This window comes from Eurosta solidaginis, chromosome 2 (assembly GCF_040869045.1).
Source record: "Eurosta solidaginis isolate ZX-2024a chromosome 2, ASM4086904v1, whole genome shotgun sequence".
In the NCBI taxonomy this organism is placed as follows: domain Eukaryota; kingdom Metazoa; phylum Arthropoda; class Insecta; order Diptera; family Tephritidae; genus Eurosta; species Eurosta solidaginis.
Window position 1 is genome coordinate 54,125,221 of NC_090320.1, and position 26,649 is coordinate 54,151,869.

Below are 26,649 nucleotides of genomic sequence, written 5' to 3' on the forward strand. Positions count from 1 at the left end.
GCTACCGACTGTCCTACACCCCAAAATCTTGGGTGTGACGTTTGATCAGGATCTACATTTTCGTGCGCACGCAACCGCAATTGTTCCAAGAATTCAGAGCCGTAATAAAATCCTCAAATCCCTTGCTGGCAGTACCTGGGGAAAAGATAAAGAAACGCTCTTGACCACATACAAAGCAATTAGCCAGCCGATTACGTGCTACGCGTCACCCATATGGTCGCCAAGCCTAAAAACCACCCACTGGAAGAAACTACAGGCCTGCCAAAATACTGCTCTCAGAATCGCCGCGGGCTGTCTTCTTATGTCCCCAGAACACCATCTGCATAATGAGGCGAGAATACTCCCCATCAGGGAGAGAAATGAGATGCTGACCAAACAGTTTCTGTTGAATACCCAGAAACCTGGGCATCCCAACAGACATCTGATTGACGAACCAGCACCACCTAGGGGCCTAAGGAGTCATCTCCGTAAGCATTTTGAGGAAATACGGCACCTGAGAACCCAGCCGTATGAAGCGGAAAAACACAAGCAGGTCCTTGGTGAACTCCATAGACAGGCGTCGGATCTTTATGTCGGGAATTGCCCGGTGAATCCAGTACTTGAAGAAAAATATCCAGAACTCGCAGAAGAGGAACGCATACTCCCCAGGGAAACGCGTGTCACTCTTGCTCAACTTCGTTCTGGATACTGTAACAGGTTAAACCCTTACCTATCCAGAATCAACTCCGACATACAAAATGTATGCCCTGCTTGCAATGTGTCCCCACATGACACCAACCATCTCTTTAATTGTAATGTGGAACCAACGCCTCGTAACACCCCTTTCCTTATGGTCCACCCCTGTTGAAACGGCAAGTTTCCTTGGACTCCCGTTAGAGGATATTGATGACAATTTGTGATCGGTCGCGGCTATTAGGTGGGGCGAGCATTGCTACAACAACAACAACAACAACCAAATGTATTGCTATTTGTTTGCCTCTTGTACAAACCGCAGACAATGTTATTAAACACAACAAATTTACAATTTTTACGGACGATATATTACAAGGCGAATTCATTACTTCTTCTTGATAATTCTCCATGCAAAGCCTTGTACAACAAAATGTCAGTTAATCGAAATCTATGAAAATTTTCTTTTGACTTGACATTCATCTGCACGGCGAATTAGTTGAATTCGCTTTGCCACCACCTGGTATAGATACGCCTTGATATATTATTACGACCCATCTACCAAGTTTCTTCGCTTTATCCGACTTTGGCAATGAATTATCGCACTTTTTCGGTTTTTAGAAATTTTCGATATCGAAAAAGTGGGCGTGCTTATGGTCCGATTTCGTTCATTTTAAATAGCGATCTGAGATGAGTGCCCAAGAACTTACATACCAAATTTCATTAAGATACCTCAAAATTTAATTCAGTTATCGTTTTTACGGACGGACAGACGGACGGACGGACATGGCTAAATGAATTTCTTTTTTCGCCCAGATCATTTTGATACATATATAGAAGTCTATATATATCTCTATTAGTTTATGCCGTTAGGGATTACCGTTATGCGAACAAAATTAATATCCTCTGTGGGCTCTGCTCAGCTGAGTATGAAAGCTCAGTTGTCAAATGAAACATCTCTCTTGCTCTCATCTCTGAAAGCTTTTGCATATCCTGAGCTTTACAAAGTATCGCTATTTCGTAGTCGCCGTAGTCCTGGTATCTTCATTTACTCGCGTTGACACACATTCATAGCAGTGAAAAGTGTTTTGTCGCTTTGTTGTAAATATTAATAAAAAAAATGAAATTTGCATTTATAAAATGTGCTAAACAAAAAAAAATCATTTTACAAATAAACCTTATATCATTTTTGTAGTAAAAACAAATAGTGTGATATACAAACATACATACATACATACATACACATGCAGGTATAATGTTTAAGATATATATGTATACGTATGTAGACGATGAAGTAAAACAAATAAAATAAAATTTATTTCTATAAAATCTTATCTAAAAAAAGTGAAACTGTTTTAAACAAAAGTGAAGTTCATATTTCTAAAATCACAAATAGTGCACAAAATCGATATCTCACACAAAATCTCGGAAGTGCGTTTAGGCATATTCAAGACACATACGAAGCGGGGATTGTCACACAACGGCACTAATGCCGTTTGTTGGGTTTAATTGTGAAAGTTCTTTGAAATTAATATGGAAAAAACGGTGAGAGTATGTACTTCATAATTGAACGGTGACCAAAGGCTGATGTTGGTGTAAAAAATGTGAAATTGCAGCTAAATAACGGTGTAGCAAAACTGCATATTCAATGAAAAGAACGAGCACAACCAGGATATTCGCTGAGTAGATACGCATAAAATATAAATTTTTAAATTTGGGAATATTTCAAATAAAGCGGTTTAGAAATTAAGGTAATAATAAAGATGTTTTTTTAATTTTCTATGTCTGTATTTGTGTGCGTGTAAAGGACCTGTCGCCTTTTTAGTATTTTAAAAGGAGGCGAGTATCCCAACAAAACATATGAAACAGGGATACAAACATACCTACATACATACAAATATATATTAAATATGGAACTGGGCTGGGCAATGCAAAAATTTACGTACTTGTGGTTGCTTCATTGCATAGTAGGGTGGTCAAAAATAGTACAAGGCACAATTGAGCTTTCGTAATTTAAGGAGTTGTCCCGGGGTACTCAGTATCTATACGGCTGTTCTGTATATTTATTAAAAAGCGTTTAACTCGAAATATTTAAATTTTAAGTTGTGGTTTTAATAAATATATTCAAGGTATGTTTGGTCGACCAGGTGCAGTCATAAGTTCCGGAAGATGATTTCAGATTGAAGTCGAAATATCGGCAATACAAACCAATCGAAATATATAAATATATATTGTTTAAACACATTTGTTGTCTTTTATTAAACATATGTATATACGAGCCTGAACCGTGCGCATTTTGCGCAACCAATATAAAAGTCACTTATCAAATATCAACAGAAATCAGCTGTTATATTAACTTGAAGCTTGCACTGCCATCTAGCGTATAATAGCAACTGCCGCCAATCAATTAAAACGTACAATTGCGCTGCCATCTAGCGTACAATAGCAACTGCCAGTAATGCAGTGCAAATATTCACAATAGTTCCATAGTACAAATAGATTTCTTTGTGTGCTCACAATCGTTTATCTTTAACAAATTATTTTAATAAAATATAGCTAAACAAAAGCACTACGACCAAAATTGCCCAAAGCTCGCTAATACCCATCCATCTTTACAACCAAAACTTTATTTATAGATTTGGATTCCAAATAAGAGCGAAAAAGAGACCCGTACATAAAAACAGCAATTAGAAATAATATATATGATTGGCCTACAGCTCAAACATACCTTGAATATATTAACTAAAAGGCTGAAATACAAGAAAGGTTTCAATAAATCTCTTATCTGTGGAGGTGTATTTTTGGGACATAGCCCGTGTTTTGGTGGTTAATTTTACCCCTTGAGAATTTGTTTAGATATTTAATGAAAATTTGTGCTTTATTATTATTCTTTACACAATAATAAGCTACAACTTTTTCGAACGAAAATATGTAAATCAAAAGGACAACTAGAGGCCTTATTATGTAAATCGATTCGAATCTAAATGCTATTCGAAAGCTGTCAAATCGCATACATTTTCTTTTTTCTGTCGAATCAAGTTACATACACACACATGCTTCCATACCATGGGATTAAACGGAATTTTTTCACATGTAATAGCAAAAACAACAGCAAAATGATTTAACTTGAGTCCAAACGAGTAGTAGATCGGCAAACTTCTTTACATACAGTTTTAGAAAAAGTAACAGGAGGAAGATATTGCAGCACATAAAAATTTATTTCACAAGACCGATTGGTACCGGCTCCTCTCATTGAAACAGGCTTCGGTACGTTCTTTTCAAACCACGTTTTTAAGATTGAAATGGTTTCACAGATACGATTTCGGTTTTCAACGTCTGTGTGGTTTCGGGGTATTCTACGCTTTCCCATCATAACTCACTTCTCCTTTCTCGTCCACCCGTTTTTCAGTTCTTTTCCCCTATCCCTATCCCTGTGTGCTCCAAACGGCCTGATTAACTACAAAATTTCCGAAAGGATTGAGATGGACTTCTCCGACTAGTACCAGAAAAAAGGAAGACTTTAGACGAAAATCGCGTACCTTGTTTCACTTGCTGGTGGAGATGATACAATTGTGAGTCCTGTTGATTATAATTGCCTTAAGAGGCGAGCCCAAATCTTTTTCTGTGACCTTAACAAAAAGTCGAAAAAAGTGAGTTCGGCGGTCAATAAATACCACGGTCACAAACTTAGAACTGTGAAGGCGAGCAATCATGGACGTTGTTTGCATCAGTAAGGATGCCCAATGGATTTGAAAGAAACGTTATTTGAAATGTTTCTGAACCTTTGTAATAACTACCTGCTGACAAAAACAGAGCAAAGTCATGACCCCAGACTGTGGGAGGAAGTGGTGAGAGAGGAACTGATTTCCCTTAATATTTTTAACTGGCGGTAGCTAGAAATAAAGAAGAATAAGGTATAATTGACTCGACCTGCCGCGATTTAGTTAAAATCGTCTAATCGGTTAAGCGTCAATCATTGAATGGATGAAATTAGTACTCAGTACGTGATTTAATATTTTGTGTTTTCGACGGAGAACGAATTTTATTTATGCCAACTTCACACAGAGGTTTAATTAAATATATAGTCAAGGTTTATACATTAAAGCCCTTCTTGAACTCAATCTTCCATAAAAAATACAATTCTTAATTATCTCATTATTGCTTTATTGAATGCTTAATGGAGTGGAAAATCTCGTCGGTTTTGCTTGGTGTTTTTTACTGTAAATGTAATAAAATGACAATCAAAAATTAATTATTTTCAATAATTGACAAAAAAAAAAGGAAAAACACGAAAAAGCTTAAACAATTTTATTTTCGCTACATTTGCAGTAAAGGTACGCGCACATTACGCTGCGCGACACGTAGCAGCAGCGGCGCCTCACAGAGCGACATATTTTGGCAATTCACATTAAGCGGCAATCGAGCGACACATTGCGGCAAAAGTTTGTGTTTATTTTTGTTTGCAAAATGGACGACACAGTTTTTGAAGCTGTAATTATTTCATTTTTGTGCGAAGAAGTGGAAAGGAAAAGAAAAAGGTTGTGGCTATGGGTCCAAGACATCTCATCCTCAAGATATGTGGAAGGAGAGTTCCACACTCTTTTGCCCAGATTGAAAAAAGATGGTGCAAAATTCTTTGCATGTATACTTATGAGGCAATTCACACCTAGCGGCAGCAGCACTGCGCGACACTTCCCAACGCGGATTTTTTGCCTAGTTGATCAAATCTGCCGCGCTGTGCCGGGTCGCAAAGAATATTTTGTAGTACAGTGCAGTGCTGCGTAGTGCAGCCCAATGTGGCCTTACCTTAAAAGATAATAGCCATCATCCAGTGAGTTTTCTAGCTCCGTATCACGCTCAATTCTCACGGGAATGCTCTGGATCCTTGGGAGACTAAAGACAAGAAATTACCAACTTATCTGGCTCAGAAATTTAACCAGACTTCTATCTTGATTTATTTGGCTCAAATCGTTGTTGTTGCATTAACATGGAAAATTTTTTATCTGGCTCAGGATTTTTAATGATGGCTAATATAGCTTTTTCAAAAATAGGGACATATTTGGTTACATGCACCATCAACAGCCATCATCCAGTGTGTTTTCGACCTCCGTATCATTGGAAGACTTGAGAAGCAGAGATCGTGATATTTTTGTACACATGAGCTGTGATATGCAGATGTCGCCATTGTATTTCATTTAACATAACATTTGCTGAAAGGCAAGCAGCGACATCTTTTTTTAAAAAAGTAATTTTAATTAAGGCAGCTTTGCCAATCTAAACACAAGAAATTACCAAATACGCTTCCCAAGGCCGTCGGTTCTATGTACCGGAGCGAGTCGGGATTTTTCCCGACCAAGGACTGCTATTTCAGTGTAACCCCATTTAATTTGTTGCGTCCCTCCCACAAATTGTCATCCTCCCAGCAGCTCCTTGCAGCGGAACTGCTCCATATTCTCTTCCTCCAGGAAGGTATCGACCCCAATCCGGGTCCGTCTCCTGATCCCGGTCCTGAGAAATGGTTTTGCTGCATCAGCCGGAAAAGACTCTTTTTAGGACGGTCATACTTTTGTCAGTGTGTCTCGTGTAAGGGATGGTTGCATCGGACAGGTTGTTCTGGGCTAGATCCCAAAACCAGACGTCCTCGTAATTTCTATAAATCTTTTGTGGCTCCTTGCTGTTCACGCCCAAGGACATCCCGTAGTCTGCGCCTTAGCGCTCCCCACTACCTTCCAGCAGCCCCGCTGCTCAGCAAGCCACAAGTGCCCGCTGCTGCTCGCGCCCCACGGCGCTATCAACTCATACGGCTGCTCCCATTCATACCTACAACCTCCGTAGTAGAGTCGGGAACAATGCCAAGCATCAGCAATTGTGCAGGTCAGGGAAACAGACTCTTAGTCCCTACCTCCCTTTGCACCGTTTGCCAGCACAGAATATATATGTTTGCGACATCCGCCCAATGCAGCTCCTGCCATAGACGGTGCCACTTTCCTAGATGTTCTGGTCTCCGCGACGGCAACCCCCAGACGGGTTTCATTGCGCCATGTTGCCAGGCCGCATACCAAATACACCGGGTACCCCAATGCTTACCCAAGGACGTCCAGTCCCAGGGCCACAACAGCAGTTGCGTCCTAGCCTTCCACAACCCAGGCGTAGTCACCCGCCACTTGCTCCCAGAGTGGCGACGTCTCCCCTATGCACTTCAGACTTCAGCAGTTAAACTGTAATGGAATCTTCCCAGGTAGATCACGGAGATAGTAGACTTCATGAAGCGGCACAACATCCTCATTGCTGCGATTCAAGAGACTAAACTCACAGCAAGATCTGCACTGCAGACATGTTCTGGGTATAATGTCCACAGAAAAGATTGCGAGAGCGGAAATGGAGGCGGCCTCGCGTTTATCATACACCACTCTATGCAATATCATATATTTGATCCCGGCATCGACCGGGACAGTGTCTTAGAACGTCAAGGCTTATCTGTCCGGTCAGGCGATGCAAACCTAGAAATCATCAACATCTACATCCCTCCCGCCACCTGTTGCCCCAATGGATACCGCAATAATATCGGCGCCTTACTCACTGGTAACAATCGCATGATCTTAGGCGATTTCAATGCCCATCACGATCTATGGCATTCAAACTTGCGGGCGGACAGTAGGGGTGGAACGTTGGCGGATCAAATAGAAGAAACGACGTTCTGCACAATAAACGGAGACGCCCCACACGTATGGTAGGAAGCTGTTACAGTTCGCCGGATATTTCGATCGTGAGCGCAGAACTCTTAAACTGCGTCAACTGGCAGCCGATAGTAACATTGGCATCCGACCACCTGCCTATACTTATTTCGCCACCTGCCTATACTTCATCGTCACAGAACAACGCACTTTCATTAACTTTAAAAACGGAAAGTGGGACGAATACAAATCCTTTACAGACAACCGCTTTACTGCCCTCCCTATCCCGACTGATGCCCGCCAAGGGGAGCGTGCTTTCCGCAAGGTCATTGAATCCGCCTCGGCTCGTTTCATTCCCGCCGGTAGAATTCCCGAAATTCGGCCTCACTTCCCGGCGGAGGCCGCAAGTCTAGCGAGAGAACGTGACCTTATACGACAGCTCGATCCCGGCGACCCCCAAATAAGGGATATAAATCAAGGCATCAGATTGCTTGTGGATGAACACAAGCGGGCGAAATGGAAGGAGCACCTAAGCGGTTGTAACCTCTCTGCCGGTGTAGGTAAACTTTGGTCCACCGTAAAGTCCCTATCGAATCCGTCTAGGCACAACGAACAAGTTTCCATCGCTTTTGGCGATAAAGTGCTATCGGATGTAAAAAAATGCGCGAGCGCTTTCTGCCGACAATATATAATGCATTCTACGGTCGACAATTACCATCATCACCAAAGAGGTGGAGGGTGCCATCGGTCATGCTAGACCATCCAAAGCAGTGGGCCCAGACGGCATAGCCATGCCGATGCCTAAAAGCCTAGGGAAAGAGGGTTTCAAATATTTAGCACATGTCTTCAACCTGTCTCTTTCCACCTTTTTCAAACCCGAAAATGGAAAATGGCCAAGGTGGTCCCGCTACTAAAGCCTGGGAAACCAGCTAACGTAGGAGAGTCGTATCGCCCGATATCTCTCCTATCGCCAGTAGCCAAGACGCTTGAAGCCATTTTGCTCCCCTACTTCAAAGCAAATTTGCAGCTAGCCTGTCATCAGCATGGCTTCAGAAAACTCCATAGCACCACCACCGCGCTAAATGCCATCAGCACGCAGATAAATTGCGGTTTAAATCAAAACCCCCACCATAGAACAGCACTCGTTGCGCTAGACCTATCAAAAGCTTTTGATACGGTCAACCATGGCACGTTACTGCAAGACCTGGAAGTGTCTACCCCTCCCCCTTGTCTTAAAAGGTGGACCGCAAATTATCTGGGTGGTCGTCAGGCATCGGTGCAATTTAGAAGCGAAACATCAAAACCAAGAAGAATTAAACAAGGGGTGCCACAGGGCGGTGTCCTATCCCCACTTTTGTTTAATTTCTACATATCTAAGCTACCTCCGCCACCAGAAGGAGTTACTATCGTTTCCTACGCCGATGACTGCACAATAATGGCCACAGGCCCAGGCCCACACATCGATGAACTTTGCAACAGAATAAACGGCTACCTCCCTGATCTCTCCAGTTTTTTCACCTCGCGAGAACTGGCATTATCACCGACTAAATCCTCAGCGACCTTATTTACAACATGGACGTCCCAAATGTCGACCATTTTGAACATCCACGTCGATGGCACTACGCTACCGACTGTCCTACACCCCAAAATCTTGGGTGTGACGTTTGATCAGGATCTACATTTTGGTGAGCACGCAGCCGCAATTGTTCCGAAAATCGAGAGCCGTAATAAAATCCTCAAATCCCTTGCTGGCAGTACTTGGGGAAAAGACAAAGAAACGCACATTACCACATACAAAGCAACTGGCCAGCCGATTGCGTGCTACGCGTCCCCTATATGGTCGCCATGCCTAAAAATTACCCACTGGAAGAAGCTACAGGCCTGCCAAAATACTGCTCAGAATCGCCACGGGCTGTCTTCTTATGTCCCCAGAACACCATCTACATAATGAGGCGAGAATACTCCCCATCAGGGAGAGAAATGAGATGCTAACCAAACAGTTCCTGTTGAATACCCAGAAACCTCGGCATTCCAACATACATCTGATTGATGAGCCAACACCGCCTAGGGGCTTAAGGAGTCATCTCCGTAAGCATTTTGAGGAAATACGGCACCTGAGAACTCAGCCGTATGAAGCAAAAAAACACAAGCAGGTCCTTGGTGAACTCCACAAACAGGCGTCGGACCTTTATGCCAGGAATTGCCCGGTGAATCCAGTACTCAAGGAACAGTAACCAAAACTTGCGGAAGAGGAACGCATACTCCCCAGGGAAACGCGAGTCACTTTAGCTCAACTTCGTTCTGGATACTGTAACAGGTTAAACTCTTACCTATCAAGAAGCAACCCCGACATACAAAATGTATGCCCCGCTTGCAATGTGTCCCCACATGACACCAACCATCTCTTTAATTGCAATGTGGAACCAACGCCTCTAACACCTCTTTCATTATGGTCCACCCCTGTTGAAACAGCAAGTTTCCTTGGACTCCCGTTAGGGGATATTGATGACATTTTTTGTGATCGGTCGCAGCTGTTAGGTGGGGCGAGGCACTGCTACAACAACAACAACCAAATAATCTAGCTCACAAATTTAACCAGACTTCTATTTGAATGTATCTGGCTCAAATCATTGTTGTTGCATTTACATGCAAAATTATTTATCTGGCTCAGGATGCTTGCGACGGGATGATGTTTAATGAGTAGTTGCCCATGCATTATCTATTTTAATATTTTTTTATGATTCGATAAAGTTTCTGTGTGTATGGGTGTATGGACCAGGTTCGAAAATGCTGAACTAATTTTCAGTATTACAAAATTGATTGAATTTAAATTTGGAAAATATTTCAGCAACAGAAAAAAGCAAGGTAAACAAATTCGTTTTTTTTTTCATTTTACTTCAGATGTTACTTGAATGGATGCGAGCTGTCGTCGTCAGCAGAAAAAAAACTTCAATATTTTACCATGTTTTGAACATGGTTCAATTATATGGTTGGCTCATCTGTACAATAACAAAATATGTCTGTTCAAATTGTCCAAATATGTGTATTGTGGTTGGTGCGAATGGTATGGAATGGAAACATAAAACTTAGCAGTTTTAGTATGTGTAAGAAAATGTTTCCAATGTGTTGGTCTCATTTTGAGTTTGCCATCTCCTTTTGACAATCCCATCACCAATGCAATGAAATAAATAAAATCAGCTGATGAGATGGGCCAACCATATAATTGAGCCATGAGCTTTGAAGCTATAAGTATTTCATAAAAATAAATAAATGTAAGGCGCGATAACCTCCGAAGAGATCTAAGGCCGAGCTTCTCTTCCAATTTGCGTCGTGCTCCTCTTGATTTTCCCTACAAATTGGCCGGACGGGACCTACATGCTTTATGCCGACTCCGAACGGCATCTGCAAGGCAGATGAGTTTTCACTGAGAGCTTTTCATGGCAGAAATACACCCGGAGCGCTTGCCAAACACTGCCGAGGGGCGACCCCGCTTAGAAAAATTGTCTTCTAATTGAAAAACCTTATTTCTAAAATTTTTTATGTTGCTTTGACCGGGAGTTGAACCCAGGGCATACGGTGTGATAGGCGGAGCACGCTACCATCACACCACGGTGGCCGCCATAAGTATTTCATAATCAATTATTTTTAAGTAAACATTTTTCAGTTTTCTAACAGCCGAAATTCTGGTTTCGAATTACTTGCTGAAAATAAGTAAAAGTAAATTTTTTTTACTATTTCAGCAGAAATATTTGATTCTCAAAGGGACATATAAACAATTGTACGATGTATTGATCGTAATAGCCTTCATCTACGAGTAGGTATTTCTTGTTTTTATGTTGTTTTAACCTCCGACACACTATATACGCATGCTTCTACTGAAAAAAAGACAAAAAAGTGCGTACAAAATCTGCACCTCCACCGGTAGCTTGGTATATGTACTGCAGTCATTCGGGGGTTTTTCCGGGACCAAAGCATGGCATTTCAATGTAGCATGGCGCAATTTCTCGCGGATCGTTCAAAATTCGTCAAACAATAAGTAGCAACAAAATACAAAAATAAAAGAAAATTTCAAAATGGGCGTGGCTCCGCCCTTTTTCATCTAGTTTGTCTAGAATACTTTTAATGCCATAAGTCGACAACAAAAATTTACCAATCCTTGTGAAATTTGGTAGGGGTATAGATTCTGTGACGGTAACTGTTTTCTGTGAAATAGGGCGAAATCGGTTAAAGCCACGCCCAGTTTTTATACACAGTCAACCGTCTGTCCTTCCGCTCGGCCGTTAACACGACAACTTGAGAAAAAATCGATATATCTTTACTAAACTTACTTCACGTACTTATCTGCACTCACTTTATCTTGGTATAAAAAATGGCCGAAATCGGCCTATGACCATGCCCACTTTTTCGATATCGAAAATTACGAAACATTAAAAAAATTCCATAATTCTATACCAAATACTAAAAAAGGGATGAAACATGGTAACGGGATTGGTTCATTGACGCAAAATATAACCTTAGAAAAAACTTTGTAAAATGGGTGTGACACCTACCATATTAAGTAGAAGAAAATGAAAAACTGGAGTTGAATGTTGACATAATTTACTTATATACAGTAAAGTTATTAAATTTTTTGTTAAAAATTGACTTAAAAAAATTTTTTTTTTAAAAAGTGGGCGTGTTCTTCATCCGATTTTGCTAATTTTTATCTAGCACATATATAGTAATAGTATTAACGTTCCTGCCAAAGTTCATCATGATATCTTCAACGACAGCCAAATTACAGCTTCCAAAACTTTTAAATTACCTTCTTTTAAAAGTCGGCGGTGCCACGCCCATTGTCCAAAATTTTACTAATTTTCTATTCTGCGTCATAAGGTCAACCCACCTACCAAGTTTCATTGCTTTATCCGTCTTTGGTAATGAATTATCGCACTTTTTCGGTTTTTCGAAATTTTCGATATCGAAAAAGGTGGCGTGGTTGTAGCCCGATTTCGTTCATTTTAATAGCGATCTGAGATGGGCACCCAGGAACGCACATACCAAATTTCATCAAGATACCTCAAAATTTACTCAGGTTATCGTGTTTACGGACGGACGGACGGACGGACATGGTTAAATTAATTTCTTTCTTCGCCCAGATCATTTTGATATATAGAAGTCTATATCTATCTCGATTAGTTTATGCCGTTACGGATTACCGTTATGCGAACAAAGTTAATATACTCTGTGAGCTCTGCTCAGCTGAGTATAAAAACAAATTTGTTTGCTTTGCTTTTTTCTGTTGCTGAAATATTTTTCAAATACAAATGTAAGCTGTATACAAAAATTCCAAACCGACAAAAAACTCATTGCTGGTAAAGCCAAAAATTTGTAAATTTTACTATTTATTAGTAAGTAATTCAAACCCTGGTATGGACTGGTTTTACTATTTTTTAAATTTTCAAGTAACATAATTTTGGATCCACCTTAATGCACCAGCACAAGTAGGTACGTATAAATGTAGGTACACATTGTATATAATTATGAATAGTTATGAACATGACATTTTACTGGCACAACAAAGCCTTCTGTCCACTTAAAAAGTCGCATTTCGTGAAAGGAAACAACATTTCCAGGTTGGGGGTAAATGATTCATAGTGTCGTTGGCACAATTGAAAAACTTTTTTTTCGCTTATAAAATGCATGGATACATATCGTCAATGCACCTTAGGGTTAAAATTTCGCTTTTGTTTATTTTGGCAGTTAGACTCTTTTGCAAAAATATCGACTATGTGTATATGTATATATGGATACTTTGGATGTACTTAATGGGATGAGGAAAGCTTAGTGTATTTGCTACTCTGACTATATTTTTATCTTCATAGGCAACTGGCGAAATTCAGGCACTAATGTTTTGAATTTATTACACCATTATTTATTAAAAAAAGTAACTAAGACTGATGGGTCGATTACACTGCCACACACCAATAAGAATAGTAGATGTACTTTTGACCAACCCTATTGCCCACCTAGCTCGAGTAAAGGTCACGACACAATGAAATTTTTCACATAAATGCCTTTAACACAAGCTTATCCATTCCAGTAACATCGCCACAATACAGGGGCGGCAACTGTTATTCCTTTTATAATATAATTCCTTGTTAAACTATTAATTTTGGACTTCTAATATATTTGGATTAAGATAAAAATTATTTTCGGATTTTTATTACCTGAATCCGATAGAACTAGTTAAACTCGGACTTTTAAAAAGAAAAGTTCGGAAATAAAAGTTAAATCCGGACTTTTATTTTTTAAGGCCAAAATAAAAGTCCGGCTTTATAACAAAGAAACGGCTTATCCGAAATAATTTTTTTTTAATTCGGATAAACCGTTTCTTTGTATCAAGCCGGACTTTTATTTTGGCTTTAAAAAATAAAAGTCCGGATTTAACTTTTATTTCCGGACTTTTATTTTTAAAAGTCCGAGTTTAACTAGTTCTATCGGACTCAAAAAATAAAAATACAGATTTTACTTTTATATGTGAACATTTATGGAAAAAGTTCGAAAAATAAAAAGGATGCATGATTCGACATGATATTGCTATAGGGATACCTGGGAACTCAAACATTTTCACCTAGGACAATTTTTTGCCGAGGACTTTTTCGACTCCAAAAAAAAAAATATTATTTTCCGTCCCTGCCACAATAAACCAAGATGTTGCGTTTGTAAATATGAAGGAAATTTCGTCTTCGTATGCCAATAAAAATTCGTCATCCGTCATCATGGGTTGCCGGCCCTTTTAGGCTTGATAGATTTTGATAACTCGCTGTAAAAACCTTGTGATTTCGATTCGTTTCTCTAAGGCGGTCACATTTCGGTTAGTCTCGCGCTGTTAAAAGCGTTTTTTACGTTTAAAGTTTCTAATAAGACTAGATAATCTTTTGGATTTTGTATTGTGGCGAATGTTGACATCATTAGGCTGTTAGTAAATAATCACACAACAACAAAAACATGAAGCAGCCACTCTTATATACATCTCCACATTAAAGCTAGCAACACTTATGTAGAAGGCGACGAAGAGATATCTCTCACACATACACATGTTGCCATCAGCCGACGAGACACGAAGAGTATAAAAGCAGCACAAGCTGAGTAATAACGAATCAGTTTTTGATTAAAACACGCAGTTGTGAAGTACGTGATATTGAAGTATAATTGTACTACTCTCAAAGTAAACTAAATAAAGACCAGTTTGCATTACTGAATATTGGAGTGACTTATTCAACAGTTTAACGATTAGAACATTAGGAGAAGGTTTGAAATAAGCGGAATTTCCCAAAATTCGTTACAGTATTATAGAATTATACGCTAGTAAGAACATTTTCGATTGCACTCAGTGTGTTATTTCCAGGTCTAAAGCCGCGCGGCATTGGGTGATAGTTCTCTGCTAGTTCTGTGGCGTTGGCAATGCGTGGTTTCAGGAGCAATTCAAGAAGTTTTCCGACTGAATCGAGCATTCATAGTAGCCGCAAAAAATAGTTCATTCCTTAAACATGTATTAAATATATGAAGTAAGACTTCTGTGGCCATATTTGATATTTGCTCTTCTATGGTACATGTTGAATGTTCATCATGTACGATGGTTCGGTTTTCTCTATTTTCCTTTGGGTTCGTGTGTAGGGGATGGTGTGATTAACGTATATTGTATCCATTATGATTGCATCTGACACTGAGGCAAAAATTGCCAGATCCGATTAGCTCCATGCTTTGCCCATTCACTGTATTTCCTGTATGGCGGTCATATCGACCTTTAAATTCACAAGGATATGTTTTAGTACGACAGCGGTATCTTCTTTTAAAGACAAATGGCTTCAACGTACTTGTAACGCTTGCACTATTAAAACCCGAAACAATTTTAAAACTATGTTTATATTCTACAGGGTTTATGTCAGAATTTTGTAGTCGGGATTTAGGTCACGTCAGTTACCACTTAATGTAGCCACCCCGAGAAGGCAAGCACACTTGTTAAACAGGAAGTTCGCTTGATATATGATCCTCGTGAGATGAGACCGAACTACTTTCACCTAGTTCGTGTCTCGATGATTTCATCATTCTTCATGCAGCTGCAGCAATTCGAAGATCCTCGTGAGACGAGGCAGAACTACTTTCGCCCAGCTCGTGTCTAGATGATTCCACCATTCTTCATGCCGCTGCAGCAATTCGGACATCTTCGTGAGACGAGACCGAACTACTTTCCCCTAGTTCGGGCAACAGCTGGACAGTCAAGCATGAAGTGTTTCGATGATTCCAACTCGGCATCCTTCACGCAGCTCCAGCAATATGCTCAAGATGTTGAGACATACCGCATGGACTCCCATTGGGCAGTGTCATTAATATATGCGAGGAGCAGGCCACAGGTGACCAGGGGAACTCCGTATTCCCCAGAGCCATCTATATTCGGTTCAGTTGTAGAAATGCGCGAGAGGAGATCCCCGTGATAGTTACAGGGTATATTGCTATGTCCCGGGACTAAGATGATACTAACATTAAAATAGTTCGACGCAGCCGAAAACGAGGTAAGGCATATACGAATAAAGGGATCACTTTCATTTTAAAAATGTGTTAATGTAATTTTGTAAAATTTTAAATAATTTAAACATTTTAATATTTATAGCAAAATGCATTCGGTGGGTATCCATTCGGCTATGGCAATAAAACGCCAACGTAAACGACGTGACGAGCAAAAGCGTGCGCGTGAAAGGCGTTATAGTACACAGAGCTCCGAGAGCGTAGATACGTTTCATTCGCCAAGTGGTTCTTTCCGACGTAAGTTTCATCATGCACATACCGTTACTAAGAAAGGGCCAGGCATGCTTGACAGTCAGGTTCGTTATACACAGTTATTTTACTATAGTAAACTTATTTTACATTTTACTAACATTAATAAAATTTTGATTTAGGTCGTTACAAGTATCGGGATGCTACACATTGGGATAGTATTTATAGTATTTGGCATATTTTTATGTGGTGCTGGTATTATACCCGATGAAACAATGTCGTGGAATGTGTTCAGTGAGTACAAATATACAAATGGAATATATTAGACGACTCTACAGATGGTTTTCTGCACAAACAATAACTTGTCAACCACCAACTAAAGGGCCAATTAAACTCCCTTAACCCTAACGCCATAGTCGTAACCATACCCATATCCATAATAATCTCCAATGTGATCGATTAATGGTGCCTTAACCTAAGAATCGTGAAAATTTCATAAAAATGAAGAAAACGCAAAAAATTACAAACATATTCCACAAAAAATAAGTCTCTTAGTCATAACATGTCCAAAACAATGAATAAAATTACAAAAAGTTATTAATATATGTTTATGTTATGGATATCGTGAGAAATAAAAACCAATTGGTTGGCTATGGTATGGTTATGGCGTTAGCGTTATGGTATGATACCATTAATCGATTACATTGATTTCCATAAGGTAGGTTCGATCAGCTGTTTTATCTGGTTATGGTTTTATGGTTATAAGTGACCATTAATTGGCCCTTAACAGTATAACTTAACGATACACTAATACTATCAAAATCAAGTCACCGTGAAAAATCGCACCATAGCTAAGCAACTCCTGTGTGATTTCGGCACCAGTCCGAAATAATTATGGGTATTATTTTCGAATAATGCGACTGCAGTCGTGTCGTGGTAGCGTGTTCCGCCTACCACAACCAAGGCCCTGGGTTAAAATCCCGGACAAAGCAACATTTAGAGAAAAGATTTTCAATTATAAACAAGTTTTTCTAAGCGATGTCGCCATGGCAGTGATTTGGCAAAAACTCCAAGTGTGTTTCTGCCATGAAAAGGTTCCCAGCAAAAATTTACCCGCCTTTCCGTTCGGAGTGGGCATAAAATATGTCCCGCTAATTTGCGGAAAATATAAAAAGCAGCACGACGCAAATCGAAAGCTAAGCTGGGCTTAAAATCCTCGGAGATAAATCACGACAAGTATATGTACATATGTAATTATAATGTTGTGACCAACAATTTAGTACTTCTTCTATATGATTTCACGAAGCTTTCGCGATTCAGTACCGAGCTCAAATTGAAATGTTTTACGAAATTTGGTATACTGGCTTAGCTGGCCTACGAATAGATTTGTATTAAAAAATTAATCGAAAAATAATCACGCCCACTTTTTCGATATCGAAAATTTCGAAAAATAGAAAACTGCAAGAATTCATTTCAAGTAGGCGTGGTGAGTACCGCAAATCATTTGAATATTTCCCGTTTATGTATCTTAAAAATGGCAGTTGAGCGACTGCAATCATTTCCACCTATTATTATAATTTAATTCTTTATAAATCCTGCAGCAAGGACCACTTTTGTCAAGATGTGTCAGCCGCCATCGAGTTTACCTGTATGTTAAACAAATTAAAGAAGCATAATGTCCAATCGTGTCATAGTTAACTTTTTACATTGACAGGAAGATGCTACTGAAAACGGTTTTTAAAGTTGAGTTGCCCCTTGGCAGTGATTTCTGCCACAGAAAATTCATATGGGAAGCTGCTCTGCAGCGAATATAAGGGCCGGGCAAAGCGATAGTTTCGCAACACAGGTTCTATGACTATCTCTGAACTGGTGCTAATCGAATGCAAAGTGGGACAGTTGGTGGCCACACTTGTACCAACAGCATCTTTGCTAACGTGTTTAAATTAATAAATCAAAGACAGCGACTCTGCGAACAACCTACGAGTGGACTAGTTAGGAACGCGTTTAAAAAGGTCAGCAAAGGGAGGAAATTGCCATTTTGTAGAACATCATAATATTAAGTGTTAGTTGAAAGCACTGCGAGGGGACAGAAATAGAACTTATACCGTGTCTTAATGCAATAGTTTTGCGCCAATAAATTTGCTTGATTGTAATTGAGAAACGGTTCTGGCTCCCGACCACAGCTTTTCTTATCTTCCCCGCAATCTACCGTCTCTCTTTCTCCTGCACTCTACTAGCACAACTCCCTCATGTGTAGAATTTTCATACTCAGTTGAGCAGAGCTCACAGAGTATATTAATTTTGTTCGCATAACGGTAATCCGTAACGGCGATGAAACTTGGTAGGTGGGTTCACCTTATGACGCAAAATAGAAAATTAGTAAAATTTTGTACCGCCCACTTTTCAAAGTTTTGCAAGCTGTAATTTGGCAGTTGAAGATATCATCATGAAATTTGGCAGGAATGTTACTCCTATTACTATATGTGTGCTAAATAAAAATTAGCAAAATCGGATGACGAACACGCCCACTTTTTTAAAAGTAAAATATTAACAAAAAATTGAATATCTTTACAGTATATAAGTAAATTATGTCAACATTCAACTCCAGTAATGATATGGTGCAACAAAATACAAAAATAAAAGAAAATTTCAAAATGGGCGTGGCTCTGCCCTTTTTCATTTAATTTGTCTAGAATACTTTTAATGCCATAAGTCGAACAAAAAATTACCAACCGTTGTGAAATTTGGTAAGGGTGTAGCTTCTATGGCGATAACTGTTTTCTGTGAAAATGGGCAAAATTGGTTGAAGCCACGCCCAGTTTTTATACACACTCGATCGTCTGTCCTTCCGCTCGGCCGTTAACACGATAACTTGAGCAAAAATCGATATATCTTTACTAAACTTAGTTCACGTACTTATCCGAACTCACTTTATCTTGGTATTAAAAATGGGCGAAATCCGACTATGACCCACTATCGCCCACTTTTGCGATATCGAAAATTTCGAAAAATGAAAAAATTTCCATAATTCTATACCAAATACGAAAAAAGGGATGAAACGTGGTGATTGATTTGGTTTTCTGACGCAGAATATGACTTTAGAAAAAACTTTGTAAAGTGGGTGTGACATCTAACCTATTAAGTAGAAGAAAATGAAAAAGTTCTGCAGGGCGAAATCAAAAGCCTTTGGAATCATGGCAGGAATGCTGTTCGTAGTATTACATATATAAATAAATTAGCGGTACCCGGCAGATGATGTTCTGGGTCACCCTGGTAAACATTTTGGTCGATATCTCGAAAACGCCTTCATATATACAAATAAGGGTCACTCCCTTTTAAAACCACCATTAATACCTTTAATTTGATACCCATTTCGTACAACACACATCCACCTTTATGGCGCTATCTCGAAAAGGCGTCCACCTATAGAACTATGGCCCACTCCCTTCTAAAATACTCTTTAATACCTTCCATTTGATACCCATGTCATACAAACACATTCCAGGGTTACCCTAGGTTCATTTTCCTATATGGTGATTTTCCCTTATTTTGTCTCCAAAGCTCTCAGTTGAGTATGTAATGTTTGGTTACACCCGAACTTAGCCTTCCTTACTTGTTATTCTTAAGTAGATTGGGCAACTATTTCAAATAGTTGCGGAGATATATCACTTATTTTAGGGTTAAACATTTGCGAGATGATAAAATAAAGTTTATATTACCTCGAGGCATGGCACCGCCCAGTGATAACATGAACGGAAATTCGATTAAGATCAATTGAGAACATCTTACACCTATAACAGACACCACCCATTCAGTTTTAATTACGTGATAAAATTCATCTAGATATCCATTTTCAAATAAATTTATTAATTTACTTTTCCAGGCTCAAGCCAAGCATGGTGGAATGAAGTAACAGCAACTGGCCTCTTCTCGCTTGGACTAGGACTTTTTCTATTGGTACTAAACTGTTTGATTAGCCGTAAAGAGGAAGAAGATCTTGAAGATTACGTGCAAAGGCAATTAACAAGATCAAGATCTGGGCATCGTTTGGAACGTGACGTTGAAACTGGAGTTTTAACTACACGTCATGCACGAAAAGCTGTTGCTTTACAAAAGAATATGCGCAATGGAACTGCCTCTACTGATGTTGCACTAGTGAATAGCGCGTCGTCAGAAGAAGTAGCAAATGGTATGTTGAAAGTGATGATTACAAATCAAAGCTTACCGAAAATGTATGAAGATTTATTACTGAGAGACGCATTTTGTAATTAATAAGTGCATATAAATTTCTTATTAACCCTTAGTTGGTGTGGTGGTGTCATGACATACCCCAGCACAAGTATTCTAGTAGGCCTGGGTTTTCAGTGCGTGTTTAAACTCTAGTTAAAGTTGACTAGAGTTTAACCTTGCCCCTTTGTTTGATAACATGAAATTTTGCTGCTCACTTCAGGTTAAGCGGCCGAAGTGACAGGTTTAAACTCTGGTCAACTTTAACTGGAGTTTAAACTTTCACTGAAAAACATTAGTATATTATTTCGAATATTGTTGAAATTATTGACTATGTCTGTTGCTTATGATGAAAACCATCAAAAGGTGGTCATAGAGACTAATAATAAATAAATAAAAGCCGTCTTCCGCCTATTATAATTGGCTGGCTTTTACAAATCACAGAATGTAAACCTTAAAGACCTTTGGTGATGTGTTGGTACTGAAATAGGTATATTTCGTACAACGATGTCTCTATAAAGGTTTCGAACCGATAGGCTCCGTTTGGACAAACTTGTTCCTTTCGGGGATACATTTGAGCAATTTGTCGCAAGCTGTAAGCATCATTACATTGAAGCGAGTTCCTAACAGTCAATGAAAAATTAGAATACTTTAAGGGACGAGTATCATTTCGGCATAATGTTCCTAATAGCTAAATGTGGTATACAGGCATTTGTCGATACTAAAACTTTTCATGACATAAACAGGGAAGTTTACGCTGGGATGCAAACCGAGAAATCTTTTCGCAACATTCCACAGAACATTGTAGAAAGACTGTTTGAACCATGGTGGAACCAGCAACAGGTGACCGCCGGAAATCAGCTGATTGGTACTTTTTTAATACGATTTGACACTTTAACTTCCGGCGTAGTACGAGTTTGACGTTTTTCCAAAACAAAGTACATAGAATTTGTGTTTATAAGTATTTGTATGTATGTCACCGTGCTGCCATTTTGTATAGTTCCGCATGGTTTGAACCAATATCGGGAACCAGGCGAGATGTATATCTATCACCATAGAACTGGTTTGCTAGCTTCCCCCTTATGATTAAACTTTTAAGAAAACAACAATTAACATCAGTTGGAACTATTAGGAATAATAAAAAAATAAATACTTCTCGCTCTTTAAATTATAAGATTTAGGTAGGTGCAGAGCTCAATATTTGCATTCCGAAAAAAAACGCGTTTTATTTTCTACATTGCATCATTATGCCACCATTGCGCCAAAATCTGGGGATAAAAAACTTCCCGAAATCATTCAGTTATTGCTATAGCAAATGAAAGCTATCGATCGTGAACAACTTTTTAAACGGTTTTATTTAGCTTGACTTGACAGGGTGGGAGGCCGGCACGAATTTTGTAATTGAAATTTAAGTAACTTCCCGATAAGCTACAAGCTTGAAACTTGGAATATAGTTCAGAACCCGATGACAATGCAATAATAAGAAAAAACTCCGATATGTGGCGCATGGATCGAAATATTTCAAAAGATCGTGTTTGTGGTCCGATTTGCTTCATATTTGGAACACATAATACATGAATAGAAAGCGACCTAAGAAAAAAATCGCCGTTAGGTGGCGCAAGGATCGAGATATTCAAAAAAATCGCATTTCTGGTTCGTTTTGGCTCATATTTGGAACACATAATACAAACAAGAATAGAAAGCGACCTATGAAAAAAATCACCGCTGTGTGGCACAAGATCGAGATATTCCAAAAAATCGTATTTTTGGTCCGATTTGGTCCATATTTGGAACACATGATACATACATGAATAGAAAGCAACCTATGATGTCCGATTTGGCTCATATTTGGAACAAATATTACATACAGTCCGGTAGAAGTGCCATCAAAATATTTTGGAGTTGGAGGAGGGACAAGCATACGTGGCGCAGACTCGAGTAAAGCCTTTGGAAGGATTATGTATTGAGGACTTAGATTGTAACAAATTGTCAGGAAAGAGTCCTTGTAATAATGAGTCACTAAATGAACTAAATAGAATGAGAAATAATAGGCAATTCAATAAAGACTAAAAACTTAAAAAAATAATAATAATAAAAAAATGTTTAAGTTAAACGGTTTTATTAACAACAATACTTAAATGAAGTAATAATAATACTAAAAGCTAGAAAATAATTAGGTAGGTCCTAGGTACTAGTCATCACACTCCTCATCAATCCAGGGCGTTGATCAGACAATAAAATAAAAGCGTTGGACGCGTCAAATTTCTATTGATAGTCATAAGTAAGACCAACTGAACCTTAGGCAGGTTATGCTACGCCTCACATTTTTAGAAATTTCACGCATTTATTTAATTGTCTGATCAACGCCTAGATTGATGAGGAGTGTGATGACTAGTACCTAGGACCTACCTAATTATTTTCTATACAATAAATATATTAAAAAAAACTTTATTTACCATTAAGGCAAGATTCTGCCATTGTTGACGTACAATAAAATTTATTTTATTGTAAATTTGGTGTGAATATATTTCACATCATAATACAATAACAAAGGTGATGTCAACAACATAACCTCACTTTTTCGGCAGCTCTATTTGCCAGTATTTACTTGTACTACAAAAGCACTAAATTTTGATTGCATCATTTTTCGTACAAATTTCCTCAAAAAATTAAGTTTTCTGCAAAATTTTGTCTATAATCTTTTAGAGAATACAAAGATACGTTTATCTTTATGTCTAAAAAATTCTGGTAGTGGCTTACATAGTTATTATATTTCTAAATGTATAGTAAAATCTACTCCGATCGTAGTAGAATTCAAAGGCAGTTACGTATGATAGACAACCCTCTAAATTATGCATGCCGAACTTGTCAGAATAAGGGAAAACGTCAACGGGATGAGAACACCTGAATATTAATTTCATCTTATTTGAATTTCATAAGCATGGGGTATGTTATAGGTACCCCAGCACACTACTCAAGAAACTTTTAGGCACCACATCAACGCAGGGTTAAACAAACAAATTTTTTTTTTCAAGAAATAGTTTGTAACAAACATATTATTTTTATACAATTCACAGGTTTAAGCAATTCTGGCGATATAGTGCTTGAGAAAATCGTTGAAGAAGATAGCGCATATATAAATGAACGAAGTTCTGGCATATCGCCCATAGAGATCGAAAATGACACGAAACACTTGCTAAGAAGGGAGTCCCTAAATGAAACAATCAATATAACGCGAATATAAAAGTTAATGATGTCCAATTTGATATTTAAGAAAAGAAAGATTAATATTGTAATATTTATTATAAAGACTTTTTATTTAAACTTAAGCCTTTAAACTATAAGTGCAACAAAAAAAAAAACTTATTTAAAATTAAAAAATATATAAAATAATTCACGAAAAAATCCCATGTGACCATATTTTTTAATAAATATCTTTTATAAGAATTTTCGTATTTCCTTGTATACTTTAATACAAAAATTACGTACCTATGTACGAAAACCGAAGAACCGTATTTAGATTACTAGCCAAAAATTAATTCAACCAAAGATACATATAAATGTGAAATATAAAAAAAAATACAAAAAAATTATTTATGTAAAGTAATAAAAAAAAAAAAAAAAATAATACTTCTTGTACAATTTAAAAAATAACTGCACTAGAATTTCTTACATATACCATTGCATAGGCCAGAATCTAATATACACAAATTAATAATTATTTCCCAAATATGCACTTAAAATGAAAATTTCCAAAATTGAAAATTGTTCTTCGTACTGCACAGAACAGTCAACTTAAAATATTCTTAACACTGTAGATACGAATCATGAAATTTATAACTAAAAAACAATACAATTGAGTACATATTAAAACGAATATTTGCATAATACAAATCCATGTGAATATATTTTTTAATAGATAAAGCTAAATTCATGTAAATATATGTATCAGTGTTTCAAACCATGGAAATACATAAATTTACTGCAAATTGGCGAAAAAGAAATTTTTTGGGCAAACTTTTCTGATAGAATTGGCACACAATTCGCGTGAAGATTACGATGAAATGGAATAAACAATTTTGACATTTCGCTACTGAAATAAATCTGGGGCCTGTTTCATAGATGCAACATTTGTTGTGTTTTTTTTTGAAAAATTAAATGAGGGAAAATTATTGCTGACAAAGTCAAAATTGTCATGGCAATAACACTAGCAGGTTCATTTTTTAAGAAAATTTAAACTATATGGGACCCGGCCTATGAAAAGGTGACTAAAAAAAACAGCTCTTAACAGGTGTTTCTTGCAATTTCTTTTTTGAGTCATAAGCTACCTTTTCATAGGCCGGGTCACATATGTGAATGGGACAATGTAAATTTCATCATAAATTTGGCTATAAGTTACATTTTGATTGCCATGTATTCATTCTATCCGCGCCTTTTTATGATAGTAAAAGCCTTTTTAGATGAAAAAAGTTAGTGTTTTTTGTGTGATCATTTTAGAAATGTGAACACGTGCCTCTTTAAAAAAATACGCAAAACATTTTATGCAAGACATACTATTTTGCTTATGGGCCTCGTTGAGTAGAAAAAGAATCCTGGAAAGAAATTTTTCAAAACACCTCCACAATCTTGACTTACTGGTAAAAAAAAACTAGGTTTTCGTATCTTAGCACACTTTTTCTCCTGTAACACAGTTGGGCATGCATTGATTTACAGCTTCTTAACGGATTTTTAGAGAAGTATACTTATACTTTTTCAACGGTATGTCCGTAGCATTGCGAATTCCTACAAGTGTAGAAACTTTTCATTCCCCCATCGCCATAACTACCTGTGAGAATGGCTGTCGCGAATGGAGACAGAATTGGAAGAAAGATTTGTTTGTTTGCCCGCGGATAGATAAGTTGACTTGTAATGAATTGCCCATTTGTGTGTCAAAGCAACTTTTCTTTTAAAAGTTAGACTAAATATAAGTATACATTTTTAAAATTGAGTAGATGGAGAAAATACGAGCATTCAGTTAAGCAAATTTTTCAAGTAATCGAACAGTGATTTAACAGGTGATCCAGGCTGTTTGCTATTGTGAACATTTTTTAAAACATTCGCCACTTGTATCAATTAAACATGGTTCGTAGTTTAGAAAATGTTTGTAAATCCATTACTTATTGGCGTATAGTCATAGTCAAAATAAAATATTTTTTTAATTTAGTTGCAGCTTTTTTGACATATAGCTCATATAAAATTATGTCAAAAAACTGCAACTAAATTTAATACCCATTTTATTTTAACTATGACTATGGGCCATTATAATTTTGACGAATTTTTTCACGGTTTCTGATTTATCGTTTGAGTGAAATGGCTTTTCGAAACGTGATCGTATATCACGGTACGGGCCATGTGTTTTTTATAAACCAAAAATCGTTTGCGCGAAAAAGTTTTTTATAATTTTTTATTAATTACACATTTTATAATAATTACACATTTTACATTCAACTTTCTGCGATATACCTATGCAGGGTAAAATCGATAGAAAATAGCATGTATATTAGACTGGGTCGAAAAAAAAAGTTGCTAATATCCGCCCCTAAATTTGAAGATTATGTTGAGGGTTTCGGAAAATTTTTTAAAATTTTTTTTGATCCTTCGAAATACAGCCAAAAAGGTTTTTCGTTGTAACTTGGTTATTTGAAGTCCGATTTTTAAAATTGATATGTCATTATTTTGGCCTTTAGATTTCCGTTTAATGTCCTTTTAAGCTATGAAGTCGTTTTCACATGATTAGGTCAGCTAACAAAATTGTACCCCCCCCCTAATGTATGTTTTTTTCCTTACCAGACGAAAGTACTTAAAGATTCAAGAAGCTTTGAAACGATATTACTAAAATAATAAAGAAAGAAGTTATAGCACTTTCAATATTTATTGCAACTGTTATTTTACCTGATTCTTATTATACTTAGACCTGAAACTCATAATATTTTTGGAGGAAAAATTGCAGGGTTTGCATTGAAAAGTTAATAAAGATATGCCTAATATCATGAATAGGGGAAGTCAAAGTAAATAAGTGAGTCAAACCTGTTGTCTCGTATTTATAATAATAACACTATGCGACAAAATCAACTTTTTTCTGGGTATTGGACAAACCCACTTTTTCGTAGGGATTGAGGCTTAAGTAAACAAAGTACTATCTCCGTTTTTCGAACTTAGCCTCCAAAAAATATATATCGGCTTACGAAGTTTGAAGTTCGAAATTCTACATTTCGAAATTTTATTTTATTTTTTGTTAACGCGTTCAGCAAATTGAACAAGTAAAAATGTGGGCGTGGTCCGC

At 37.7% G+C, this 26,649-nt stretch overlaps 1 protein-coding gene across 2 annotated transcripts; it reads left to right on the forward strand.

Moving 5' to 3' along the window:
• The first annotated feature begins 1,721 nt into the window (after positions 1–1,721).
• LOC137242131 (uncharacterized) lies at positions 1,722–26,115 on the forward strand. 2 transcript variants are annotated; one of them, XM_067769499.1, is made up of 6 exons: positions 1,722–1,919; positions 2,015–2,420; positions 15,997–16,207; positions 16,283–16,394; positions 19,984–20,289; positions 23,405–26,115. In XM_067769499.1, the coding sequence occupies exons 3-6, from the start codon at positions 16,001–16,003 to the stop codon at positions 23,569–23,571; spliced, it is 792 nt and encodes a 263-aa protein (XP_067625600.1). In that variant the 5' UTR covers positions 1,722–1,919; positions 2,015–2,420; positions 15,997–16,000; the 3' UTR covers positions 23,572–26,115. The 2 variants fall into 2 exon arrangements, with proteins under 2 accessions (XP_067625600.1, XP_067625599.1); XM_067769498.1 differs by having other exon boundaries at positions 1,722–2,420.
• The last annotated feature ends 534 nt before the right edge of the window (positions 26,116–26,649 follow it).